At 43.6% G+C, this 27,885-nt stretch overlaps 2 protein-coding genes and 1 long non-coding RNA gene across 3 annotated transcripts in view; 1 reads left to right on the forward strand and 2 right to left on the reverse strand.

The window, feature by feature from the left end:
• ngfrb (nerve growth factor receptor b) overlaps positions 1 to 18,250 on the forward strand; it is a 30,073-nt gene extending 11,823 nt beyond the window's left edge. Inside the window, exons 3-6 of the mRNA XM_079492151.1 lie at positions 1,207 to 1,569; positions 12,268 to 12,502; positions 15,367 to 15,527; positions 17,300 to 18,250. Coding sequence (XP_079348277.1) covers positions 1,207 to 1,569; positions 12,268 to 12,502; positions 15,367 to 15,527; positions 17,300 to 17,643 — 1,103 coding nt within the window. The 3' untranslated portion in view covers positions 17,644 to 18,250. The remainder of the gene's footprint in view (positions 1 to 1,206; positions 1,570 to 12,267; positions 12,503 to 15,366; positions 15,528 to 17,299) is intronic.
• Positions 1 to 27,885, reverse strand: part of LOC306915354 (alpha-tectorin-like) — an 80,654-nt gene that overhangs the window by 19,598 nt on the left and 33,171 nt on the right. The window lies entirely within an intron of this gene.
• LOC306914917 overlaps positions 1 to 27,885 on the reverse strand; it is a 57,025-nt gene that overhangs the window by 18,936 nt on the left and 10,204 nt on the right. The window lies entirely within an intron of this gene.

Genomic DNA, 27,885 nt, shown 5'->3' on the forward strand with positions numbered 1-27,885 from the left:
TGTACATACTGTAGTAGTAATGCTCTGTTTTGCTCCCTTTCTCTCTTACATATATGCACGCGCACACACACACACACACACACACACACACACACACACACACACACACACACACACACACACACACACACACACACACACACACACACACACACACACACACACACACACACACACACACACACACACACACACACGCTACTCTTACAAATGGGTCTGTTGCATAATTTAGTGTTTCCCAGTTCTCTATCCAGCCGAAATACAATTCCATAAAACATGCCATATTGATTGGGTCCTCTGCATGTATCTTTCTTAAGGCATCTTCCAGGTATGCAAACCATTTAGAGGAGACCCCAATATGAAACTATCCCTTTTACTCAAATGTGTGTGTGTGTGTGTGTGTGTGTGTGTGTGTGTGTGTGTGTGTGTGTGTGTGTGTGTGTGTGTGTGTGTGTGTGTGTGTGTGTGTGTGTGTGTGTGTGTGTGTGTGTGTGTGTGTGTGTGTGAGTGCACAGTATACACTGTACATATAGTGACTTCTTTGCAGCTGAATTTCTTAGTTTTAGTTTCTAGCTTTACTAGTCTTTTCTAGACTTCATTCACTAACATTCACTTACTGACGGTGGATGCAAGGTATCATTATCAGCCTGCTTGTCGGGAACAGTTAGGGATTCAGTGTCTTGCTCAAGTACACTTCAACACAATGCCAGTAGGAGCCAGCTATCGAAGGAGGAACCTTCGGGTTCCCAGTCGGACAAATCACCTCCTGAACCACTGAGCCATTATGTTCTGTTGTTGTTTTTGAAATGAAATGCACTCTAATATTGTATATTATTATTTGATAATACTTTGGTGAACATACAGATCTTCTACCGATTAATAAAAACATATCTAGTTCACAGCTTCAAATAATGTTGAGTCTCTTACATAACAAATGCAGGGTTTTCCCTCTTGGTGACATGACAGATAGGCTTGGATTTTTGGTTTCTAGTTCTTGCGCACACAATGATTTAACGTTCCTAACATCACAGGAACAATTTACGGCTTACAGCTCAACTCAAGCACACAGAAGAAAACAGTTTTACGGCTGTAACATTATAGCCCTACAACAACTATATACAGATAATGTTTAAAATAACGTCCCTTCAATAAACCCTGACTTTCATAAGATGGCAGCTGAACAGCAATTATCTTTGCTTCTTTCAGGCGAAACCTTCTCAGAAAACTTCAGCCACGTCGAGAGATGCCAGCCCTGCACCCGCTGCATGGGTCTCCTCCGCATGCAGACGCCGTGCACCGACTCCAACGATGCCATCTGCGTGTGCGACTATAGCTATTACCTGAACGAAATCTCAAGCCAGTGCGAGCGATGCACCAAGTGTCCATGGGGCAAGGGCATGCTCTATGGCTGTGAACACGACCGCGACACAGTGTGCGAGGAGTGCCCCCGGGATACATACTCGGACCAGGAGAGCTCTCAAGAGCCCTGTCTTCCGTGCACGATGTGTGATGAAGGGGAAGAAGTGCAGATAAATGCCTGCTCCTTGGTCAGTGATACAGTGTGTCAAGGTAAGAGAACCGCAGTGTTGCGTGCCCAAGAGCCTCAGGGGCAGTTCATTTGTTATGGAAGCTTGGATCTCAAGCATTGTGATTTACAGTACTGTCAGCAAACCATGGAAAGACAGGCTTACATGGTGATTGTATGTGTATTTACGGTCTTCAAGACAATATAGAGAGGTATTGTACTTTTCTATTGTCTTGAAGGTCTGCTTACTGAAATATCAACTTACAGTAAATATACATATACAATCTCCAGTTAAACCCCCTGTATTTGTTGCTCTTTATGTGATTTTTGCATGTGGTCCTTTTATGAAGTGGAGTAATATGTCTTATAAGCTCTGGTGAAATTATTACGAGCATACAGTAACTGTAAACTGACTGAATGATGGGGTGGTTTGCCCGAGGCAAGTTGAACTGAAGAGAAACTGTCAGTGTCCAACACTTCTACTGACACTACTGTACGTGCGGTACACTAGCCATTTACAGTATCGACCGCACAGTCGGATCATCTCACTTTGACACTGTAGACATTGTTGGGCCAGAGACGTGTAAATGCCACTCCGATGCTAATCTCATTGTCTACATGGACTCATCCCTACATAAGTACAAAGACCGCTCTCTGAATGTGTCTCATGGGTTTCGTAGAAGGTCATTTCTGTCAGCCGGGCTCTGAATACTTTTATATCATTTCTACCCTGCGGGCATCGTCAGTCGTCACACTCCAAAATGTGAATTCCTTGTGATCAGCGTCAGCGCTTCATGCCAGTGACCTGATGCCTTGTAGATTAAATCAACGCTTTTGTGAGGTGACCGTGAAAGGAGTCTGTTGAGAAGCTGTGGAGTGGCTCTTTTGCCGAAGCAGTTTGAAGGATGTGGCTATGGCTATCACAGTGTTGCAGACAGAGGGAGTGTTGGGTTAAAGGAAGTCTTTTGTGCTCGTCCATGATCCCATTTTGTATGTCAAGGTCTTTGGTTTGGCCCATGGGGCTGCTGGGCTATGTGAGGGAACATACTGTATGAGTAAAACAGACAACAACAATAAAGGAGACATGTCACTGATGTATGTTTGTCACCAATAGAGGCCTTTGACAGACTAGGATTGTTCGTCATTTTTTACCAAAGATAGATAGATAGATTCTTTATTTTTGTGTCATGCACCCAAGGCGCCCAGCCCACATGGACTTATAGGACACACCATACAAATCATTGCGTCAGTATTGCATTGTGTACAAGAAACAGTTTTTTTACACAAACAAAACATTCTGCCTTTTTTCCCACGCTTTGCATAAAAGGTCTGCTAAAGCAAAAATACCTTTCCTAAAACAAAATTCCAGCTTTTCGTAGTCCTCTAACCAGAAAAAGTTAACACAGATGGTTGTCATTTTACAAAATAATATGTCTTAATTCTTCATATAATGGGCAGTAAAACAAAAAATGAATTTCATTTTCAATTTCTTTCAAATCACACACTAGACACAAATATGTGCAATGATTGTATAGTATAGAGTCAGTCAAGTCAGAACACAATACCTAAAACTACACTGGAGCAATTGAATAACTTAATTATATAATATCTGTATCATTTGACAAAGGTTCATGACACTCCAACCTTACTCCAACCTTACACACACATGTTGCTCTGGATAAGAGCATCTACTAAATGCCTAAATTGTAAACTGTTTTGGGCTGAATTAGAAACCCTGACAGTATGCTCCTAATGCTAAAGTACATTATGAGGTCAGCCCCCTAACTAGCTACGCTGAGCCCCCACATCATCTTATTGATTCCACTTGTGACAGTGTGGCTTCAGATCAAAACGGACAACAAAATGCTCGGGGAAGACAAAGGAAGGTTCTCTCAAAGGAGATAAGATCTGCAAAAGAGCCATGAGTCATCCCCTGAAAGTTCTGAATGACCTGCTCACTTCAGGACAATTTTGAATGCAACCAAGCGCCCCCCAGGCATGATGGCTCACAGACCACAGTATTTTGGCCTCGTTGTCATATGTTATTCCACTCTCTAACTCGATCACAAGCTCTTTATATCTAATGTAATCTTTTTGAAAATGCACATGGTCTATCAGTACTTACAAATCTGTGGCGTAGCCAGACGTCCACATCCATTAGCGCTATGGAGTGAGCAATGCAGCCCCAGAGGCTACATGCGGCCAGAACACAGTCAGCAGGGTGGAGAGCGAGAGAACCCAGAGTATTGCCTGAATATGGACATGTTCTAACTTGATTGACTTTCGTTCAACATAATGAGGAGGAGGACTAGAAAGTCTTCTCAACAGTACAGTGGGCTATCTTTCAAATGGGATGTTGACCTCATGGACGTATTTACCGTTTTGTAGGAGGCGAGGAGCGTAAACAAACACTGACCAATTCACAATTAGCATCTTTTTTTGCTATGTTGAGAAACCCCTTGTGATAACGACCACTTTGCACCCTGTGGTGATGATGTTGGCTCTGGCGATATATCTTCGCTCAAAATCCAATTTCCTGATGCGCTACCAGAGGGATTAGTGTTTTGTTATCTGTTATGCGAGAAGAAGAACACACTATGCTCATCCCCCCCACAGTGCTGCTCAAGCGGCCTAATGCAGAACAGACTGTGTGGGGCTAGACCCTCAGAGCCGACAAGACGTTCTAAAGCCGATGCTTATCTGCAGAATAAGTGCGATATGACTTCCACTCTGCTGCAGGCCACCAAGCAAGGTCAGAGGCCGGAGGTTATGAGAAGCTTGTACGTGGCGGGGTCTTTGTCAGACGGTAGGTCAATGTGGGATTCCCACGGGGACGTGCACACAATAACACGGCATAATCCTCCCAATCCCTTCAGGGGTCAGAACAACACTGGAGCAAGTGAAGTTGATTAATAGCAGTGGTCTTATTAAGCACGGCTCAAAGGAACCTCTACTGTGCCGTTATAAATCAACACAGACACGCTGGTTGGTACTGTAGGGTGGATATGATTAACCCCGATCGTCAGCGGAGGGCCCTGCTACGAAAACAGAGGATGGGGGGGCGTGAAATTGCCGTGTAATATGGCTGATAACAGGATTGGTTGAAATGTGGTGTCGAGACTGTTCACACCTGCGGAGCACGTGGTGGTACGCGTGTTGTGCTTGTGACGTGCATGTTTAATCCTGTGAAGTACATGGTGTATGACTGTGTGTGACGTTTACTGCTGTACATACATAGCAGGTGTCTAGCCAATGCAAACACACACTGACAGGCCTCTCTCATGCGTGGCAAACCTTGAGTGAGCACTGCTGATGTTTGACAGAGTGCAGCTGACTGTGTGCTTGTATCACTCTGAGCCATTGGCCAAGTGCCTTCAAGGTTAGATGGAAACACACCTTCTCTACCGTGACCCTGTTCCTTGTTGAGATTGTACCCAGGACAGGGCTACGTGTTTCTTGACCCGACCCCTCCTCGCTGCAAGCTGGGATCTACTAAGAATTCAGGGGCTGCCGCTGCAGGTTGACTTATGCACTTGCAAGTCAACACTCCAAAACACACTCCAAACAGACCAAATGCATTATGCAAGCCCAGGCACACAAGTAAGAGGAAGTACGCAGGCGTGTGCGCACACACACACACACACACACACACACACACACACACACACACACACACACACACACACACACACACACACACACACACACACACACACACACACACACACACACACACACACACACACACACACACACACACACACACACACACACACACACAGGGGCAGGGTGCAGGTTAAAGTCACTTTCTGATTGAACATGGCAGAATGAAGGGAACATGGAAGGATGAAGGTCAGGTGGGTGGGGTTCGTAGGTGGATGGAGGCAGGGCAGTTGGGCCAAGTGCATTTGGTTATTGAGCGGGGAGTTGAGGAGGAGGGAGGAAGGGCAGGAGCTGTTTCCTTCCTGTGTTTGGCTGACCTTAACGATTGACAGGCTGCCCTCCAGAAATCAGGAAGCAAGTCTGATCAGCTAACCAGCAACATACACATCACTCAAAGAGAGGGGACTTCAAACGAGGAGAAAACATAGGTAGAGGGGTGCCTCCGTGCCTGGTGGCTTACTAGTGCACAACCATATGCTCCTCGTCAGCGTGAGGACCCATGCAGGTTAGAATCAGACTCCTGTCTTGTCTCGCTTCTCTCTCTCTCTGCCCATGGGTTCCTGTTTCTTTTCACTGACCTATATCTGAAATAAAGTATTAAATATGGCAACAAAAATAAGGTAGAAATTTGGCAAGAGGGTTATGGTTAGGGCTGGGTTTAGAGGGAGAGAGGGGGAAGAAGACAGAGATGGAATGAGAGGGAAAGCTTGACAGGTTTGGCGCCAACATGCCAGTACAATACGCGACAACACTACACAACACGTGCATAGTCAGAGAGTCCGAAAAATGCAGGGAGAAATAGTGGGGAAATACCATCAACATTCCTGACTCCCAGTGTCCAAAACACGAGCACATCAACGGCTGTGACGACCCTCTGACCCAAGTGGCACAAAACCATTCTCTGTCTCTATATGCACAGTCACTCATTGTATAGCCATAGCCATAGCCCGGTCTGCCCTCTTTGACACCAACATCTACAGTCTCATATCAGTTCCACTGATTTTGGGCTCTCTAAGGCCATGGATGACCTCCTCTCTATAACCCCTCGCCCCCCGGTCAACACAATGCCAGGCCTTGTGGTGGTAAAGACAGTTTTGAAGTCTCTCGCCTCTTCAGCCCACGCGCAGCCCCTCCAAACAACCCCCCGTTCGCAAACAAGAATCGTCCCCTTATGGCAAATGTCCCAATCTCCTGAAGAAGTACCATTCTAGTGGAATTTGCCCTCTTGACATTGCAACGGGAATTCGAGAGACGGGAGGTGCTTTGGGTGCTAGTGAGCCAAGGGGTGACCACAACACTTGCTCCAGCGCTCGTGCAGCCCATTCCCTGCCTGTCACCCCGGAATTGAGAGCCAAGGTTTTTGTCCTTGAGGGGGATTAATGAGTTGAAGATTTGTTACTCTGAACACCCCCCCCCCCACCCCCCCCCCCCCCCCCCCAACATGACCTCATTTTGGCGCTGTGAGACAGAACGCCAGTATTATAACGTTTGCACAACTTTGCATCCTGTGCTGTGCTAGAGTACCATCGCTAAACAAAGACCTGTTAGTGAACATTTTTACTACAGTCAGTTAATTAACCATTTCAACCATAGCGTCTGTATTCTGGGGGCGAACAACCCGTTGCAATGTGAGCTTCTAGATCAGCTATGTTCGACGGATAGATTTTGTGTAGAGGGAACAAAAGTTGCTGACCAAGTATCAATCCCTGGGGGATGTGGATCAACTAATACAGGGTTTAAGTGGTTATAACCACTTCATCCACCGCATACTTATTTCGGGAATGTCGTTATAGAGTAGTCACTCACAATGTTTCGTGATGCGATTTGTTGTAGCAGAGATCTTCAGAGAAATAGCGGGGAGAAAGATGGAGCATATGTGTGTATGGATGGAGAGCTGTTGCAGCAGCAGAGCACGAGAGAGATGGACAGAGAGAACAGATGCTGAGAGAGAGAGCGTGTCCTGGTCGATAAAAGCGATGGAGTTACTTCTCTCCACTCTCAGGTTTCTCTGGGTGACCTCTACGAGTGCCGATCACTTTCTGCCGCAGAGCAGGAACACATGCAGCCCACCCCCCCCCCCACCACACACACACACACACGCACACAAAACCCAAGCACACACACACAGACACGCCCACGAAGGAACACACCCATGCAGCTACACAAACAAGTGCATATACCCACGTATAGGGGTGTGTTCAGACGCTAGCACGTGTGCAGAGAAATGAGCCAGATCTCGGGCAGAAGGTATGGGAAAAAACGGAGAGGCTAATGGAAGAGGGGATAAATTATGAGAAACACGGATGGGATGGGTGTGAACCAAAGGTCGAACAGTAATAGTGAACGTCTAAAGGGGATAAAGAAAAACTAAGGTTACAAGTCAGTGATAACCGCAATCATCCTTTCATGCTTCATCTGTATGTGCTCAACCATATCAATCCTCCCTAATGCCTGATGTATACTTCGTCGTACGGTGGTATCCCGCGGCAAACAGACCAGATCTACAAGCTCACAGTGTGACGCATCACCCTCTTACACTTGGAGGCCATCGATATTGTCCTTTTCTTTTTGCTGAGGTTTGCATGATCTGCGCAAAAGGACAGTTAACCCATTTTGGGCGGGAACCCCTTTTGGTGTTTTAAACATTATAATTTAGCTATTGAAAAATAGCAGATCTACAAGCTCATAGCGCGCCACCGAGTGGCGCGCTACGAGCTTTGTAGGTCTGCTATTTTTGAAAAATCGTGAAAATATTTATTTCAGAAAACTGGAGGATTTAGAAGGATTTTAAAAAATGTTGAGGTCAGGCCTAAATGGGTCAAATGATAAGGGACAATATCGGTGGCACCCAACTGTACTTCACGCTTCCAGGGCAGCTCATGGCCCACCAGGCCCGGGGCAACGGTTATGGCAGTGCTCACGCATATAATGACATGTAATAATAAACAACAAAACGCCTCTCGTGCTGGAAACCCCTCCTTATGCCACACGTGTGAAGTGAGGTTGAAAGCATACTGTCGAGGCCGTCACCACAGGAGTAACACCTGTTTGGAGGTTGGAATGCACGATTTGGCTCAGGTGTGGCGTTTGCAAATCTCACATACCCAACCCAACCCAAAACACACATGCACGCAAGCACGCGCACACACACACACACACACACACACACACACACACACACACACACACACACACGCACACACACACAGTAAATTAAGTGTTAATTTAATTTCAGAAAGACTGTTTGGGGTACATACATACGGTAGGCCTACATACTTGAATGCATCTAAGTGCACCAGCCATACTACTGTACAAAGATATGATTACGTTAAGCTACTGAGAAGGGACTCAGTTATTACTAGCAACATTACATTAGTCATTACTTTAAAGCATAAGTGTGCCCGGATATTATCCAGTAATACATTAGTCATTAACTGATAAAACCAAAAGGACGATTCCAGTAATGTACTGAATAGAATAGAATATTTAAACAAAACCTACTGGATGGCAAGCGGACAAAAGCTATAATTGAGTCCAAAGCTGTCATTTTGACATGCCTTATATATGGAAATAATACACTATGTTATAATGATAATGGTACACTACTTGTACGGTTTGACATGGGGAACGCCCGCCACTCTTATGACTCTTATCTGTAAGTGTAAGAGAAACCATGCCTCTTTAGGCAGTGGTTCGTGAGACAAGGCATTTTGTGACAACCACACATTATTATAGCAATAAACAATATATAAAAAAATCAAAAACTGATAAAATAGCAACTCTACAAGCTCCCATGTAGCAACGCAACATGTTGTGAGCTTGTAGATCAGCTCTATTCACTATCTAACAATAAATGTGCGAAATCTCTGTGCGTCCTAGTTTATGTATCTTGAGAACCTTCTGACCGACTTCAAACTTGGCCTGCGTATCACAGACAACCCGAGAGAGTCGATCATTCTCTTATGATTTTCTCATTATTAAGCAATTATTCTATCAAATTAGCAATTATCGGTTTATTGTTATAATCTATTAAATCAATTAGTTGGATTAACTGTTGCACCCTTAATCCAGAGTCTGGAAACCTCAAGCAACCTCCTATTGGCTCATTGGAAATGAGCTGAGCTCAGCAGTGTCCTAGAAGGTCACTCCCTCTGAGACCAGCATGGACTGCCAGAGCACTTTGAAACTCTGCTCTAAATGTTCATCACAGACAGACCTGACAGACAGACAGACAGGCAGGCAGGCAGGCAGGCAGGCAGGCAGGCAGAGAGATAGACCTACAAAAGGCGGATAGACGTTGATGATCTGAGACTGAATGGACAAAAAACCCAGAAAGAGCAGAGAGACACCACATTCTCAGAGTTAAATTAACGCCCAGGATTTTACTGAGAAAATTAGATCGGCAAATGTAAAAAAGAAAAGGAGATGTTATATCCTGATAGAGAATTGGGGGGGGGGGGCTCGCATTTGTGCTGGACAAAGAAGATCTCTGTCACTGAATGGTATCTGGTATCCTTTCTGGTGGGGATGGAGGGATGGAAATAGGGGGTGAAAAGAGACACAGGAGCCAGGATGAGGGAGGGAGGGGTCTGGTCGGGTGGGTGGGCCGATCGTAACGAGGTTGGGTGGTGGTGGTGGGGGGTTGGATATCATTACATTAGCAGGAGAGAGCAAGCTGCAAATGGGCCCATTTTCTGTCATCCATACACAAACTACGGTTACAGTAAGTCATCAGATCCATCATCCATACAGTAGTTGTGTTCATCTCAGATGTCTTTGACGTCATTTATTTAACTATTTTAGCTGGCTAGCAGATAATAAAAAATAAAAAAAACTGAATAGCATCAAACAATCCAGGTATATTAGTGATGAAGACAATGGAGAAAAGTAAGCACATAAAAGTAAGCACACACACACACACACACACACACACACACACACACACACACACACACACACACACACACACACACACACACACACACACACACACACACACACACACACACACACACACACACACACGTGCGACGTGCGTGCTTTGCCAGAGTCAACCATTTGTGAATAAACATTGTTTTGCTGAATGAGCTGGAAGCACCACTTGACTGCGGCCCATCACAGTTCATTGAACTCAGCAGGGGGGCAGAACAGACACAGCAGAGAGCACTCACATGGAAATTTGCCGTTTTGTTGCAGACAAACAGGCAAGGTCGCCCAAAGTGTCAGCTGGGGACACCCTTTCATCCAACAAACAGTTCAAAACAAGTTGTTAAAAAGACATAGAGATGCTCAAAACATCAATCACTGCTGACTATAGCGGTTTATGTGCAGGCGTGTCTAACTTCACATTCTCAATAAGCTTTAGAGACTTAAGTTAACTACAGTGCAACATCTTTCCTCTCCGTGCAAAGGGTAATACAACACCGGTCTCAAGTAGTATGGTTGGTAAAACATCTAGAAAGATCAATGCCTGTGCAGTATATGGATTACAAATGATGTCCACCCAGTATAATAACTTAATAAAGAAGGGCTGGTAATTGACATGGGCACAGTGAGTCCGTTTTAAAGTACATCTCATCAAAACTCCTTTAGATAAAAGCCCCTGACAACAGCAACTTGTCTAAGCAAGGTCCCGCTATAAATGTTTCACCACACGAGTGAAAAATGGATGCCTCATGCGCAGCAGCTCTCTTGAGGTATTTAGAGCCCTCTGAGCCTAACAGGAAGATTTCCTGTTGATGATGTGAGTAACTGTAAGTAAATGACAGGCAGGGATAGGTTTCCACATCCAAGCCGAACGGGGAACATGTCTGCTTGGCGGTAATGGTCGGGTAGAGTGGGCAAAGAGTGGATGGACAACCGGGCTCTTACCCCTGTTAATGACTCCACAGGGAGTATGGAAAATGACCTGATGTAAGATGGAGTGTGTGTGTGTTTGTGTATGTGTGTATACAGCATACATTATGCAGTGTAGAATGTGTGTTTGTGGTTAAGGTGGCCCATCCTCTAGTGGGTTTTGAAAATGGACTCGTTGAGGTACATACTGTAAGCAGTAGAAGTGTGGGGAAAGACAAGATGGGGGTGGGGTGTCTTATTAGCTGCAGGGTGGTCAGTCTGTCAGGCCTAATGCAATTATGTATGACTCTCATGCCCACCTTTTCTACCCTTGGGGTCCAACCACCGCTTAAGGTCCCAAGATCTCCCCATAGGGTATCAGAGAATACACAGTATGGTTCTCCATCTGCTACTGAAAGAGGGGCCAAATTGTGGACGAGGGGGGTAGTAGTGTTTGACTAACAGTTCACCCGCTGGTGAAAGAAGTACATGACATCCTTTCTGCCTTTGCTGAGCTACTTGGGGATAACATTTACTGTCAGTACCTCTCTGCTGCTTCAGTGAAGCAGCTTAATAGCCATAAAAAGTAGTAAGGAGCATCCAGGTACAGTGTAAGTGTAGAAAAAGAGCATTAATGGAATAGCTCATTTGTTATTGGTAAAAGTTTTTCTCAAGTCTCAAAACATTGCTAGTTGTGTTTTAGATCAGGGGTTCTCAACCTTTTTGGCCGGGGACCCCCGGAAATGCTTTGGCAATGTCTCGGGACCCCCGCCCCGCCCCCTCCCGACCCCCAATATAAATTGACTGCTACAATAACCTTAAACCATTTTGGGCGGGAACCCCTTTTGATGTTTTAAGCATTGTTATAATTTAGCTATTGAAAAATAGCAGATCTATAAGCTCATAGCGCGCCACCGAGTGGCGCGCTATGAACTTTTTTTTTTGAAAATAATTTGGGGACCCCCTAAAATAATTTGGCGACCCCCCGAGGGGTCGCGACCCACGGGTTGAGAACCCCTGTTTTAGATGACATAAACAGGCATTCTTCCCACTGATATGCCAGAACAGGTACAGTAATTACCTGTTCTGGCACAGTATGCTTCAGGTATTATACTTAGGCAAGCAAGGTTTGTAGTTAGAGATCTGGTTGACAATGTATCATCGAAGATCGTAAGTGTCCTTTGTTCACTGATACACCTGAATGTGTTGATAAAAACCTCTTCTCCTCATTGACTCTGTCTCAGGCCTGAACACTCCTCCTCCCCCCACCCCCTCTGGGGAGCCTTGCGTGTCCTGCTATGATGACCTCCCGCCAGACGCCCCTCCACCAGATGGCCCCACAGACAGCACTCCCACCACCACCGACGGCGACTCCCCCAAATTGATCTACCAGGGTCTGAATGATAAACTCATCCCCATCTACTGCTCCATTCTCGCAGCTGTGGTAGTTGGCCTGGTGGCCTTCATCATCTTCAAAAGGTGAGGAAGATGATGGATGTAGAGTCTAGACTCTAGAAGATGAGTTATTACCAGACTCAAGGGATATAGTTCGGTTTTTAAAAAGCTTTAGAAAATGTGTAAATGTAATTGGTTTGGATGCGTTAGTTTGTTATGCTTTAGTTCTGCAGCTGTAATAATTGGGTCGGGAACTACGTTTTGTTTCTTAAAAATAGGTACAGTGGGTTAAACATGTATGACAGAAAAACAGAATCAACAGTGAGGAACTGGCATGGGATTTTCAAGACATGACAAATTCATATGAGCAAGCAAAGCCAATCTTATTTAGAAATTCAGCCGTTTCATATTTAATGAAATCATCTGTCCTTTTTCTGAGTGAGAGCACAAGTCTTTCCCTCTGTTCCTGGGGATCGAACTATAGCCTGTATTATCCACTATCATTATCCACTATTGGTGCATCCAGTTCCATGTTCCTTTAAACGTATACATGCAGCTTCTACTCACGTTTTAATATTGAATGTGCGTTCATCTAACAATGTTGTACTGCTAATGTTGTACTGCTAGACTACTGTTGGTCCACAAACATACAGGGGCATCAAAACAAACAACTGAATGAATATTAAAAGGTCACAGCCGTCTTTAAATAATCAGGTTGATGTTGATTGTTCATTGAGCATAACTTGGACACTCATTATTGTATGAGGAGAATAGCAAGAATGCCTGACTTGGCTGTCATTACTCAAAACGATTTTTTTTGCTTTTATTTACATAGTGTAATAGAGATACAGGATGTTGCAATCGTGTGGTTGTCACACTATCTGGTCACCTACCACGCCCGTGTTTTCTTTTCTATTAATGGTAACATTAGGGCAACATATTCAACAAAAATTGATAGTTTGTACTCTTGTCAAAGCCTCCTATGCTCTTTTAAGTACTTTTAAGTTTTGAGACACTTGTTCACTACATGCATTTGCACACGTATGCATACGAGTATAAATTTGCTTTAGCAGTAAAGTTGTGAATGCAGCACAGTGTATTTATAGTATATGACAATGAATAAATACTGCTACTGTTGGATGTTTCCGATCTGGTGGAGCAGAATGGAGGCCCACAGCTCAAAACATGCGTGTTTGCGTTGGAGAAGCCGTGACTGTTTCATTTCAAACAGACACAGACTACCGCTTGTGTCACCAAATAGACTACAAAATTGAACGTTAAACACATGATGTGACCACGTCTGAAAATATCCGATCTACAAGCTCACAATTCATCGTATCATGATGCGTTGAACTTGTTGATCTTCTATTTTCAATGTGTGACACTGTCATACAATGGAGTATTTGTATTGTGAACTCAGTCAGAACTCAGTCATACTGAATTATGGATTATCTACTGTACATTCTTCACCAATCCAAAGAATGTATTTACTAGAAATTCAATCTTGTGTAATAAGATCTTGGAGGTGATAGCTAAATGGTCACAAGTTCATGTCTTCATGCTGATTTGCTGCTAGTCGTTTAGAGTTCAACTTGTTGTTTGCTAGAACATGCTGTGTGTGGCCAACAATCCATCAACCACTGGCATTCAAATTGGCAGATTGACAGGTTGAGTTAGCATGAAGACAGCCGGTGCAGGTGTGGACTATTAAATTGACTGAATATCAAATAGATCAGACACATTTGTTTTCAATGTTTCAGTTGTTTCTACTTCAGCTAGAACATTTTGAGTGCATTATAAATGAGGGAGATTAAAGATACCATCTGTGAGTTGTATATCCATTGTCTCAACAGAGAGAGAAAATCGCAACAATGTCCAAACTAAATGTACTGACATTGTCAACCAGTTGGTGTCAAAATAGAGCCAAAAGTAGGGAGTTGGGATAAAACCTCCAACTACTGCAGGTGTGCTAGTTATCTTATCTACCATGCAGATTGGTTAACAATAATATTAACGCAATGTTTTATTTATAATTGTTATTATTTATATTTACAATTCTATAACTTTCTTCATGTAGTTCACACTAGTGGCGAACAAAACGACCAAGCGTTGCCAGCTCCATTGCTGTCCAGACGTATCTCAAGCCTCACCGCTTACTGTATATGAGAAGGGTAGGGTTAAATAGCGAGAGAGAGTGAGTGTATCTTCCGGCACCGGCGGCAGCAGTCCAACACCCTACCCCAGACCCTAACCCTAACCTCCCAGGGAAGCCACGGCTTATTTCTAACCGGCAGCGCATGTCAGGAGCCGCGGCTGTTATCGGCAGTTGCGGTATCGGCCGCGGAGCGGACCGACACTGCCGCGGAGCGGAGCGGCAGTGGAGTGTCATAATCCCCCCACTTTCCCTGGCAGGTGCCGCTCCTCCCCCCGGCAGCGTTGTGGCTGTTATCGGCAGCGTCTGGACGGGCGGCTGCCGAACGGACCAACACTGCTGCGGTACGGAGCGCCCCAGTGGAGTGTCATAATCCCCGGCACCGTCTGATCGCCGGTGCTGGAGAATGCACTCACTCCTTCTGTAAATAGCACTGAGAACTGGTTACAGCAAGAATGTTTTCTTCTTCCTTTTACGGGAACAGAGCAGGAATTGTGGGGAGCGGGAAGGGGAGTGGAAATTGTGAAACAAAAACATGATGGTTTGATGCTTCACCGCGTCACATGATCGCTGAAAAAAAGTTGAATCCAGCTCAACTTTTTTCAGGTAGAGAGTGGCACGCGTCATGTAGCGACAAGTGTTGGCTGTCAGTTTGTAGGTTCATGTCACTGGCTTCCGTTGAAAATGTATCGTAGCCAGTTGCTTTATCACCGCTAGTGTGATCACCATATCTCAAGAATATCGCTCAGAATATATCTCGGTATCAGGATATCGCTTTTCTTTTCTTTTTGTCCAGATGGAACAGCTGTAAGCAAAATAAACAGGGCGCCAACAACTGTACAGCCAATCAGAACCAGACGCCATCACCTGAGGCCGAGAAGCTGCACAGTGACAGTGGCATATCTGTGGACAGCCAAAGCCTACAGGAGCAACAGGGACAGACCCAGGCACAGACAGGTATAGCACTAGCAGTGTGTCATAATGTCACTGAAGTTATTTCCTCAACGCATAGAAATAAATTGTTTCCATGAGCACTGCATAGTAGACAGCGTACCATTAATTAAACAATTATGACAACTGTATTGCAGGTATTCTATCGTCTTGCCAAAGCACAAAATAACCACTTTGAATTGCACAGTGGCATAGGGGAAATTCCCCACAATTCCACGGTAAAGGTATTATAGTACAGCATGTCATAATAATAAGGCTGGCATTTTGGTATAACCTGAGCTCCAGCGCCCCTCTACATTTGATGAATATTGATTTTTTTTCCCCTTTTTTGGATACTATATGTACACATTATCAGGACCCTAAGCGGCCCCACCGTGTCAGTTGACAGGAAAGTATTTCCCTGCAGGACTGAGGTGTCTTGTCAACACTTTGAATACAACCTATCAAACAGGCAACGGTAACAACTCCTGACAGTGCAACAATGTGTTTGTTGGCTGCATGCACTCGTTTGGAGTCCTGCCCTGTCAAACCAGTTTGTGAGAATTTTGAGGCCTTTAAAGCCTCATGTTATGAGGCTTCCCTGAGACACATGATTCCATAGTTATTGCATCCTCCTTTCTAAAGATGTACACTACGTGCACAGGGAATTGGAATGAAAAGGACACAACAACAACAGAAGGCATGAGGAGAACTTCTGAAGGCATGAGGAAATATGAGATGCCATGAAAGTACCCTGTCTTCCTCATCATTCTAATTTGAATGTGGTCAGTCAGTGGTGGGATTGGGCCACACCCAATCCTTGCATTTTCTTTAAATTTATTTAAAAAGCTTCTCCAACAGAGACACTGCACGTTTCAACACAGTATGTTCAAAATGTAAAACAAATTAATACAGTGGGGCCTTCGGCTTGGCCGGGCGCTCTAACGAACATAATTATTGTTCCGTTTGTGGGTGGGATAACTGATGAGTGCTTATATTCCTGATGGCTGGAGGGGCCTGTTCAGTGGGGATGGCATCCAGGGGGATAGCAGCGGGATACCTCAAACCTCTGCTTGACTTACGTTCTCCGGGACTGCATGTTTAGCAGAGGAGGCATGTGGTGGTCTACACCAGTGGTCCTCACACTTTTTGTGCCCAAGGCACATAGTAAAAAATAGCGGATCTACAAGCTCATCGTGACATACTGTGAGCTGAATATATGTGAAAATTATGTTTTGGATAAGTAATTGAATAAATAAATAATTAAAATAATTCTTAAGAATTCAAAAGAATTTTCAAGTTCTGCCTATAATGCCATGCCCAAATTCCTGACACTAGGTTAAAAGAGGTTAATAAACTTAATATATCTTTTTTTATTAGGGTGTGGACTGAAGTTTGTCTCTGTATTGGGACATTGGGATCAGTGTGTCAGTGCGGGAATGCCTATTGAGTGGCAAAAAACTACTTTCGGGCCTTGACAGCCCATACATCCAAACAGAAAAGTCCTATTTGATTGCATGAAATGACTTTAAACAACCTTAAATTCACTTTGTCACTCACTTTTCCACTCGATTTGCCACTCAATCTGCCATTGACTTTATGCATGCGCATACCCTCTATTATTGAAATAATAATGTGTGGTTTATGAACCACTGGTCTGCACCATCCCCAGACCATCAGTGAGGCGATTGGCAGTGACAGGGAGTCAGGGACCAAAGTACACATGGAGAACTGGCAGCAAATAAATAAAAGAAAACAGGAAAATTACAGTTGTTTTGTCCCCTTTCATTTCCCTGCAGTGGTGACTGTAGATGAGGAGCCATGCCTCCTCCTTCCTCTCCACACCAGAGAGGTGGTAGAGAAGCTCCTATACAGGGGCTGTGATGGAGACACGCCCGACCACATGGAAGACAGCGACTGGTGCAACCTGGCAGGCCTCCTGGGCTACGAGGACGAGCGGATCGCCACCTTCCGGCAGGAGGAGCATCCGGTGCGTGCGCTGCTCTCCGACTGGGCGGGCAAGGACTGCGCCAGCATGGACACGCTGTGCACGGCACTGCGCAAGATCAACCGTGATGACATTGCCCAGAGTCTGGTGCTCAGTCCCAGCACAGCAAAGCCCACTGCCACATCTGTAGTGTGATTCGCTGCAAGCGAGTGAGACTTATGTCTAACTTCACTCGCCTCACTGTAGATAATTTTGACAAGTTACTAACTATTCGATGACTAAGCTCTTCCGTCATTTAGTCGTCAGCTACGATAATGACAAACAACATCGTTCCATGTGAACATTGAGCAAGGGATAAAACTAGGGCATGATGTGAGAAATTAGACCAATGCTACGAATTCCCACCTAGTCACATCCAGTGCTTAACTGAACTCATCCCCAATGCCTTTACTCCAGGCTTATCATTAGGATGTGATAACAGCCATTGGTTTCCAGTGTAAATTCAAACCATGGCAAAACACAAAGACAAATGTCTCTGTCAACACCAACCGACTGAGAGGTCTGAGATGGTCCTGTAATCATTCCAGTGTGAGCTTGGATGTTCAACTGGGTTTCACACCCAATTTATCATTCTCTGACTTACAAAATACTCCCCCTGAGGTAACAATGAGCAGTCAAACAAAGAATGATTTTGCTCTCTATTAACTGAAATCATTGAACATTGCTCCGTCCTTTTTTTGTTTATAATTTGATCGTCGCTTTTCTTCAGTTCACCATTCTTGCTTCTCCAACAGACACACACAAACACGTGCCCATATTTAATGGCATTCATTCTGTTGTACATGACCAAAGAGTATACTTCTCAAGACTGTGTTGCAGCTACTCTGTCTATATGCCATATTATTATGAAACTGGATTTAAGTTGTGGCTTGTGTGTGCCTGTACTAACTGTTTACCACTAGAAGACAACTTCTATCACTGTAACAATTTACACAAGGATGCTTCATTCATTACCAAAATGCTAGTATCCAAGGATCCGGATCTTCATCGTTATTTTTTAATGTTTCTTGAGTTATTTAACTGACACTTCAGTCCGGATTCCAGAGTGACTTAGGATGACGGAACAACAAAGTGTGTTTGTTCAAGAACACATGTTCAAAGTCGATGGACGCATACTGACTGTTGGGATATGAGCCTGTGACCGTCCAGACCCCCCCCCCCCCCCCCCCCCCCCCCCACGTGCTCTGTTTCGGGTGAACCCGTTAATCCACAAATCCAGCTATTCAACACTGTTTTAAAACAATTACTGTCACCAATGCCTTTCTTCCCCAACAAGTGCTATATGAACTGCTAACTGGATTTTTGGATTTTACCAACTAGGTGGTCTGTGTGGCAGGTCATTAAGACTAAGGCAACTCGACTCCATTCTATGTGCTCAGGCTTATCTACATAACACAGGAGCTCCTACACAGGGGCCCTTACTCTGACCCACATAGACAAGGACAGGGAATCCAAAACTCACTCAGTAACAACCGCGTATCTGTACATAGACAGACATATATGCACACATGAGTGCGCGTGCGTGCACACACACACACACACACACACACACACACACACACACACACACACACACACACACACACACACAAAGAGGTATGTAACCATGCATGCATGTACTGTACACAGGCATACACTCGCAGATCGAAATGCATTTTATGAATGCATAAACACGCTCATGCGCATATTAAGACACACAGAACTTCACTCAAGGAAGACAACCATATTAAAGAGTATTCTAACAAGGGACCATATACTGTTTAATCATATGCTTAAAAGCCAGTGTAAAGATAACAGGGGGCTTGTTGAAAACATATTATTTGCAAGGTGTGTTCTGGGTGGTGAAGTGCTACTTAAGTAGTCAAGTCAACAATATATACAGTAGTAGCTACTGTAACATCTCATACTCAACCAGTGCTCTAAAAGGTTTTCAAAACACACACAGTAAACAAGCATACATGTATACTGTGTACGTAGTCATGGATGTGGAACAAAATGCCAGGGTTTGTTTTGTAGTTGTTTTGTTTTATTTGCTTACCGGTAATTTCTCAGGGTATCTTGAGTGGCTCTGTGACTGATTATATGTTGCTTTTATACGTCAAGTCTCTTTATTTTTAGTTGAGGCGTGGACAATCTAAATGTTGTTTTTACACAGCAAAAGAAGAGTGCTAATTCTTCTCTGAGAGTGTGCACATACACTTTCACAGTTAAACACTCATAGTTTTTCTGTGCAGTTGTTCAGGTAGACACACTGCCTTATGGAGAGGGCAATTAATCCAGGCAGTGATTTTGCGACTGACAATCCTTCAGACAGATGAATGAGAGAGGGAAGCGGGTTCGAGAAAAAGCAACGGGTGTCTAGTTTCCACATTGTTCCCAACAATGACCTCTGAATGAAAGGCAAGTCACACGAGAGGAGTCAAGGGATGTAGGATGTATTCAAACCAAGGGAAAGATGAAAAGAGTGAATTAGAAATTCAACGTTTTTTTGTGTTGTTTTTTTACGGCTAACTTAAATGTTTAAGTGATACTTCGAACCAGATGGTCGAACAATCTGTATTGTTAAAACCACTTGAGTGTAAGCATGCATTCTCTTATTTATTGCTGGTTGTTACATTGTGTTGTGTTGCACATATTTGCGTTAAAATGCCAATGCATGCTCAATCAACATTGCAACTATTATAACATTATAACTTATGCCATGCCAGGCATCGAGGACCAACCTTTCTCCCCCTTAGTATGTATTAACAGATGTATATTCCTATTTTCTATTTCTTTCCATGTTGTCTGCTTTCTGTGCAAACATTTGAAGTTAGAAATATTTTATTACATTGAACTAATTTACTGTATGTCACCAAGGCTATATCATTTTATCTGGTAGTCCCGAGTACAATGTGTACTATTAGTCTACTTAGCTTGGGGCAGTAGCATAACAATGAATGAAGGTGTTTGTTTTCAACTCTATCCATTTAAGTTTTTTTTCCTTTTTTTTCTTTATTTGTTTTAATGGTTGTATCATTATAACAATTGTAAATGGTATTATTCGTTTCATTTTTGTATTTGTTTCTACAGAGCTAGATTGTAGCACTTAAAAGTTTTTTAATTAATGTGTCTATTCTGCATCACAAGTGCCTGGGACCTTTTCAGGCGTTCAATGATGTTTTTTATTTTTACTGTGTTCAGTTGCTTTTGTATTATCTGTGAATATTTTTTTCTTCAGTTTATATTTTTTAGAGCCTGGAATGTTTGTTATACTATTATACCTGTGACTTGGGACTTTACTACAATGTGCAAATGTCCTGGTTTGCAAAAGGTTAGAAGGGTATAAAAACGGAGGGAAGTTTCATTACCGAGGAGGAGCTTGGTGCAATTAAAATAACTCAGCCATTCACCATAGTGTCAAGTGCATCAGCGGCTGTGGGTGATTGAGGTGTGGAGGAGGCACACATGCAGGAAGAGCTGTATTCAAGACTATTCAGAACTGAGAGAGTCCAGTCTTTTAACTGGAAAAAACAGTCAAATAGCCACTCAATAGGGCATAGACTGTATGAAAGCTCCAATTTCCCATCAGTGACTTTGTGTTCATCAAAACACACATTTAATAACACTGAGGTTTGAGTGTGCTATGCAGCATGTTTGTAACACTAAGACAGAGACGCAAACAAACAAACTAAATGTATTAGCTGCTGGTTTTAATGTACCAACAGTCATATACTGTACATAATATGAATATGTTTATATAAATAGACATAGTTAGTACACAGTCTAGATCAGGGTTCCCCAATTAATTTTCCTCGAGGTCCATATTTTGACTAGGGTACCAGGCTGGGGGCCGAGTCCGCACGCGTGAGGTCGAGGTCTTGCCTCGACCTCATTTGAAAAGGATGCCCAGTTTGACATGCATAGGCTACTGACCCCCATTTAATGTAATTTATATCTGGGACCCCCCTTTTTTTTGGGAAATTCTTCCGCGGGCCGCAAGGGGGCGCTCGCGGGCCATTTGCGGCCCGCGGGCCGCCTATTGGGGAACCCTGGTCTAGATGCTATTTTTATGACGGCAAGGAGCTCAGTCTTCCAAAGTAATTAGTTGGAATTAAGATGTAAGTTCTCAATCGTCTTGAATGCACTGAAAAATTGCACCAGCAAGATGTCCTGTTGTCACTAATATGGCAGAGAAGGCTCTGGAGCGAGGGCCTTACAAACATGACTCATGAGGCCACTACAAACTGTCTTTGTGTCACAATGTGACATAATCATGACCTATTAACTCAACCACTTGGGAGGACAGAGGGCACGTGACAGCAAGGTCATCAAATCCTATTTCTTTCTATTCTTTTCGACAGCAAAGAGCAGTTTGACTCAATGGATGTGGACTGTTAAGTCATGACCATATGACATTCCCTTACTGTATATGACTTGGACCAATGGGTCGAACCCTTAACACCAGTCCACACCAATGCAACTCCTTGCAACCATTATCCCCAATGGCAGTTGCAAGGAGTCGACTGGCCTTAAAACTGATTTGTTGCAAGCAGTTGGGACTAGTTGTATTGGTGCGGTCCGGTCTTTAGGACAGTTTTTTGTTGTTTTACAGAAGAAAAAAAATACAGCAGGTAGCACTTGAAATTAAGGTCCTATAACAAACATTAATTAACAATTAATAAACAAGATGCCTTTTAATAATTAATTAACTACTCATAAACCTTAATTAAAACTTTAATTCAGTTTACGTTAATTCATGTTTGTTAATAGGACATTAATTTAAATGCTACCAAAAAGTACATCCTCAAGGTTATCTCCCCGTCAGAAAACTGTGACTGAATATTTTAGTTGTTGTTGTTTTTTTTCACCCCAGACAGTATTTACTTAGTTTGATAGAAATGAGAAATTATGTTATGTACATTTGTTGACAAGATAACGAGGTTCAGTTGATTCAACTGAAGGTGGAGAGTGAAGACATTGCACTTGAAAAAGAATCATGTAATCAAATAAGCAGGGGTGGGTTAGGGGGGGGGGGGGTGCTATGAGGACAGGAGTGATAATGTATGATATAGCCCTGGTAGCTCAAACCGACTGATATGATCCACCAGGACTAACTTGTACAGAACCGGGAAATACTAAATGTTCCTTGTATTTACTAATACATGTATACTGTATTATACTTATTGTGAATTTGCTAAATTCCTACAGCAGATAAGCAGTAAAAATCAGTAAGATAATAAAGGTCTTGAATCCACTTGTTTTCTGTATGGTAATGCACACACAAACAGGCACAAATATACCGAATTATACTGGTTTGCCTGGTGGCTCAGCCAGTTAACACACTGATCATAATATACTCCTTGTGAGTTGTGAGGACCAGAGCTCCAGTCTAACTCCCATCTCATCTTGCATGTCTTCCCACTCACTGCTCTGGGTTTCCTTGTCTCTCTACACTTTCTTATCTAAATAAACCTCAAAATGAACCCCCAAGAAAGAACACAATATAATATGCTCCTCACACTTATGCATACATGCATGCACACACGTGCGCACATGCACGCGCGCGCACACACACACACACACACACACACACACACACACACACACACACACACACACACACACACACACACACACACACACACACACACACACACACACACACACACACACACAAGACGATGTAAGACGATGGCTTGGTTTTCAAACAGACATGGATTCTTTTGCATTTCAGCTTCAGGGCAAAGACAGTCTCTGGGCATGTTCTTCTAAACTTCTTCTGACATGTAACTCGAGCCAAATGAAACAGATTGATGGCTTCAATCTGGGCTTCAAAAGTAAGAGCATACGGAGTGGGTGAGGAAGGGGACAAATTAGGATGGACTAGTTCCTCTGACTGTTCAACAATGACTCCATGAATTATGGAAAAGTGATAATGGCAACACAATGCTATCATAACAGAGACATACGGTCTGTCAAAACAGCCAGTCCTATGCTGCCGAGTGACATAGCCAGCTAATGGCGCGTGAAACACCACATGCTAGCACGTTGGTAGAAGTTTCACAGTTTCGTGTCACACTACACTTTAGAATGAGATGCAATATTATGGCTGTTACGCACATTCTGTCATGGTCTATTATCCCTGGTGTGATGGTGAAAGTTTTAGTGGAAAAACTGCAGTAAATTAATAGGGTTGTGTCAGAATGTGTGCGTTTAAGAGAATGTGATGGATAGCCGATAGAGATCTAAAGGACTACCAGGACCATGAAGTGCTACCCTATAGTATTTACGAGAATGATTGAACCAATGTTGGTTACATGTTTAATTAGTCACAGACTATTTTGCTCACAAATCAATCTTTTCTCCAGGGACTATTTTTGGCATACTTTAAAATGCTGAAATCCAAGTTGAAGTATGAAGTTCCATAAACCCGGGTCTTCCATGCAGGAAATCAAACTTCTACCACTCTTCCAAGACAAAATAAATACCCCAAATACCCAACACCAGGGTCTACATTTCTTAGTGGACGAGTAAGGAGACCTGCACTCCCACCACTGTTGATAATGCTAGTTATAATGTATTAAGATACTCTACCATACAGATTGGTTCCAGATTGCCAATTCTTTGCTACATTGTTTAGCAACAAAAGCATAACTGATTAAAACAAGGGTCCAATAAAGTTCACTGTGTTGGATTACCTATCTCAAGCAAGCCTCTGCAAGTTGAGTTTCATACTGTACTGATATTAAAGGATATGAATCGAAAATCTAATAAGGCTTTGGAAAATGGTCTCTGCACTAATGTCATGTTAATACCGTATAGAGTGTCAAGGGGCTAAACATGCCAGACTAGTATCCTTTAAAATCAGGGACAGGGTATAAGTCAGAAAAAGGGAAATTAGCCTTTTGGTATTTGTGGTTCTGATGAAAATCTAGCCACCCTGTACAAAATTAACCCCACTACAAGGAGGTCAAGCTTTTGGATAAAACCCACACTCTACCATCACCATGATTCAATGTGGCCAGAAGTCTCTCATGTCCTTTTTACACATCAACGCTCCCCATCAAATCAAACGTGACGTGGAGCAGCAAAGAGCCTGACCTACGTGCCACACACACTCCCAAACCGCCCTACTCTCAGCGTCCCACGCTCAGAAGTGGCAACAGCCAGGCCCCTCAGTTCTTCTGACCCAAGCAACTAGATCAGGTTCTATGTACCCCGGGTTTCAAATGTAAAACACATTCCCCAAGATAACTACTTCTAACCTCCAGTGAGTCGTAAGGGAGGAATGTTTGATGCGTGAAGGGAACCATGCACATGTGAGTGACATGCAGAGGGGAAAGAGGATAGGCCATGGCAGCAGGAGGAGACAGCATTAACTTGTGTGACAATTTCTAAATGTTTGGCATCTAACACAGTTGCTGAAATTGAATTGACGTTTTGGACTTCATTGACACATCAAATCAGATATTATTAATGTGTGTTGTGTACACTGTACATTCATAATGACAACATGCCCTGTTTAAGTTGTACTCCTGCTTCTAAAGATGTACAAGTGGTAAGGAACCCCACCTGTAGAATCATATGTGATGTGGCCCAGAATCAAATCCCACTAGAACCTTCTCTCTCTCTCTCTCTGTTTCCGTCTCAAATTTCATACTCATCATTTATAATGCCAAATGCCAAATGCCAAATAAAAAGTTAAACTTTAGCTTTTTATTGTCACATGCACAAGTTTACAGGTGTAAAAAATTGGGTGAAATTATTTGCCATAGGCTACAAGCTCCTTTCCTTTTCCAAATGGGAAAATACTTTTTCCCACTTTCCATAATCTGTCTACTCTGCACCACTGCCTTACACATGTAGTGTTGTTGTTAGTAAGAATAAACACCCAAGAGGAAGTGGACTAAGAAAGGGGAGGAGCCAAAACGAGTTCCTGTTTCTACACAAAAAAGGTGGTGCCCCCAGAGGCAAAAAACAAAGGGGAAAAATGGGTTCCTAGTTTGCTGGTTGGGTAATATACTGGAATGTTTTGTGTTTATTTAACTGATGTATCTGATAATCCCATGAAAATAAAATATTCATTCATTCAACATTACACGAACAGGAAAGGTGCATGTCTATAATGAGTGTGCTGAAAAAATATTCATAACTTTTTGTATACCAGTAGTTGTACTATTGCAATAATAATGGGTGCTTGTCACAAAATCCCAAGTAACACCTGGATTCGTGGACTTACCTCAGACACAAGTGTGCCGCACACCATTTGGCATTTGGTACCCACTGGTCAGTACCGCTGCCAGGCACGCACGCAGAGGGCCAAACTGATCCTCATAATAATAATCTTCTTCGAGTTGCATGCGCCCATGTGGATCTGCCCAGAGCTGAAGCAGCCCCTCTTCCCCGCCCGTGAGTTTAAGTGTAATTTAGCACCAACATTATGACAAATCAAAGTTATCAAACGGCGAAAGTAGACGATCTGCATTAGGAAACGCGACGCTCTCGTCGGGGGAGGAGGGGGGAGGGGGCAACCTAATGGTCAGCGGTGTCCCTGCCACTGGTTTAGAGATACTTTCTCCGGAATGTGGTATTTTGCAAGTCTCTCAAATGGAACAGTGCAACTCAACAGCCCCGTGACTGCTCATAGAGTTGTGGGTATAAGTTCCATGGACACTCCCTTGTGCCAGGTTAACCTTCTCCCTCTAATTGCTGTGAAGTGAACAAGTTTATGGCAGGTTACACTCAATTTACACTGTCCTCATCATCGCTGTATGTGGTCTCAGTGTAACATCGGCACCAGTTTATTTACACTGCAAATCATCACCGAGGGAAAAGTGAGAAAGTGGAAACGGGGGATTCCCCCAGGAGTGTCCAGGAATGCGAGGTTAGGGCATGAAAAGACCCTTTTTCACAAGGTCCTGTATGTAAAACAACACAAGCCAGGTCAGATCCAGAGGTCTGCCTGTGAGGTCCCAGATGAGTTAACACCATGACACCACAACTCCTTCACCTACAAAACATAGAAAACATGGCGTCTAAACAGCATATCCTAGAACAGTCAAAACATCCTGCGATGTGATATGATTGGGAGATCTCATAAATGTTCTCCAATTTGTACTTGTAGAGTGGGAAATGTGCCAAGGACGCCCCTATATTTTAAACACTGATTTAATCATGTTTGGACAGATATGTATCTACCACTGTACCAGAATGAAAAACAATTAGAAAGGGGGCACTCATTGAAGCGCAAATCTCAGGAGGCACATCCCTCCCTCCCTCCATCATTGTCTCCACCAGGCCGAAGGCATGGGGAGAGAGTATGTTTTGCACTCTGTCCGTACGTCCGTGTGTGTGTGTCCGTCCGTCCGTCTGTGGACAGCTAATCTCCGGCACCATTGGCTTGATGGCAGCTATACTCTGCACACACACTCCCTGAATGCCACAGCTGAACCTCTGCCCCAAGGTTTTCACATTGGCCTCTTATAGCGCCACCAGGAGGCCGCTTTGTGCAAAACAATTGTTTGGACAGTACACCTACAGATTTTGCCCAAACATCACGCAAATTGGTACACAGTCTTTCTAGAGCCATTCAACAAAAAACGGTCTTTCAGATTTTTCAGACTCCATCCTGATTGGCTAATATGGCTTCCAAAATTCGCAGTTTGCTCAGTTTCAAACAAAATGCCGCAAATCATGAACACATTGTGTGATTTCCGTGAAATTGTGCATGCACATTCCAGGCAGAGGAAGAAATACCACTGGAACATTTTCAACTCAGCCTCATGGTGGCGCTATAACTGGCCAATTAGTGTTTTTACCTCTAACTGCATGGATCTGTGTAAAACTTTGTATGCACACTCCCTAGAGGCCAATGAAAAACCTTTGCATGGCATTTTTCACATCTGCTCTTTATAGCGCCACCAGGAGGCCGACATATGTAAAACACATTGTCTAATATTACTCCTTCAGATTTTATCCACATTTCACGGAAATCGGTACACATGCTCTCCATAGTCATGTGATCAAGACGGGTTTTTTGATTTCTCATAATCCATCCTGATTGGCTACGATTGGCTTCTAAAGTTTTCAGGAGTAGCCTGCTTTGTACCCGTTTTGTACAAATCGCCACAACTCCTCAACGCAGCGTCCGATTGCGGTGAAACTGTGCATGCATATTCCCACTAGGCTGAGGAAGAAATGCCACTTGACAGTTTTCAAATCAGCGTCATGGTGGCGCTACAACAGGCCAAGTCGCGTCACACACACTATATTACTCCTAAACATTTTGCCAAACATCACACACACTCCTCACCTACTGGTGGAGACCTGTGCCCAGAAGGGCACTTTTTCTAGTTGCGTCTGTGTCTGTGCGGGTCATGTGATGAAATTGTTTTG

This window comes from Electrona antarctica (genome assembly GCF_951216825.1).
Source record: "Electrona antarctica genome assembly, chromosome: 22".
Classification (NCBI taxonomy): Eukaryota; Metazoa; Chordata; class Actinopteri; order Myctophiformes; family Myctophidae; genus Electrona; species Electrona antarctica.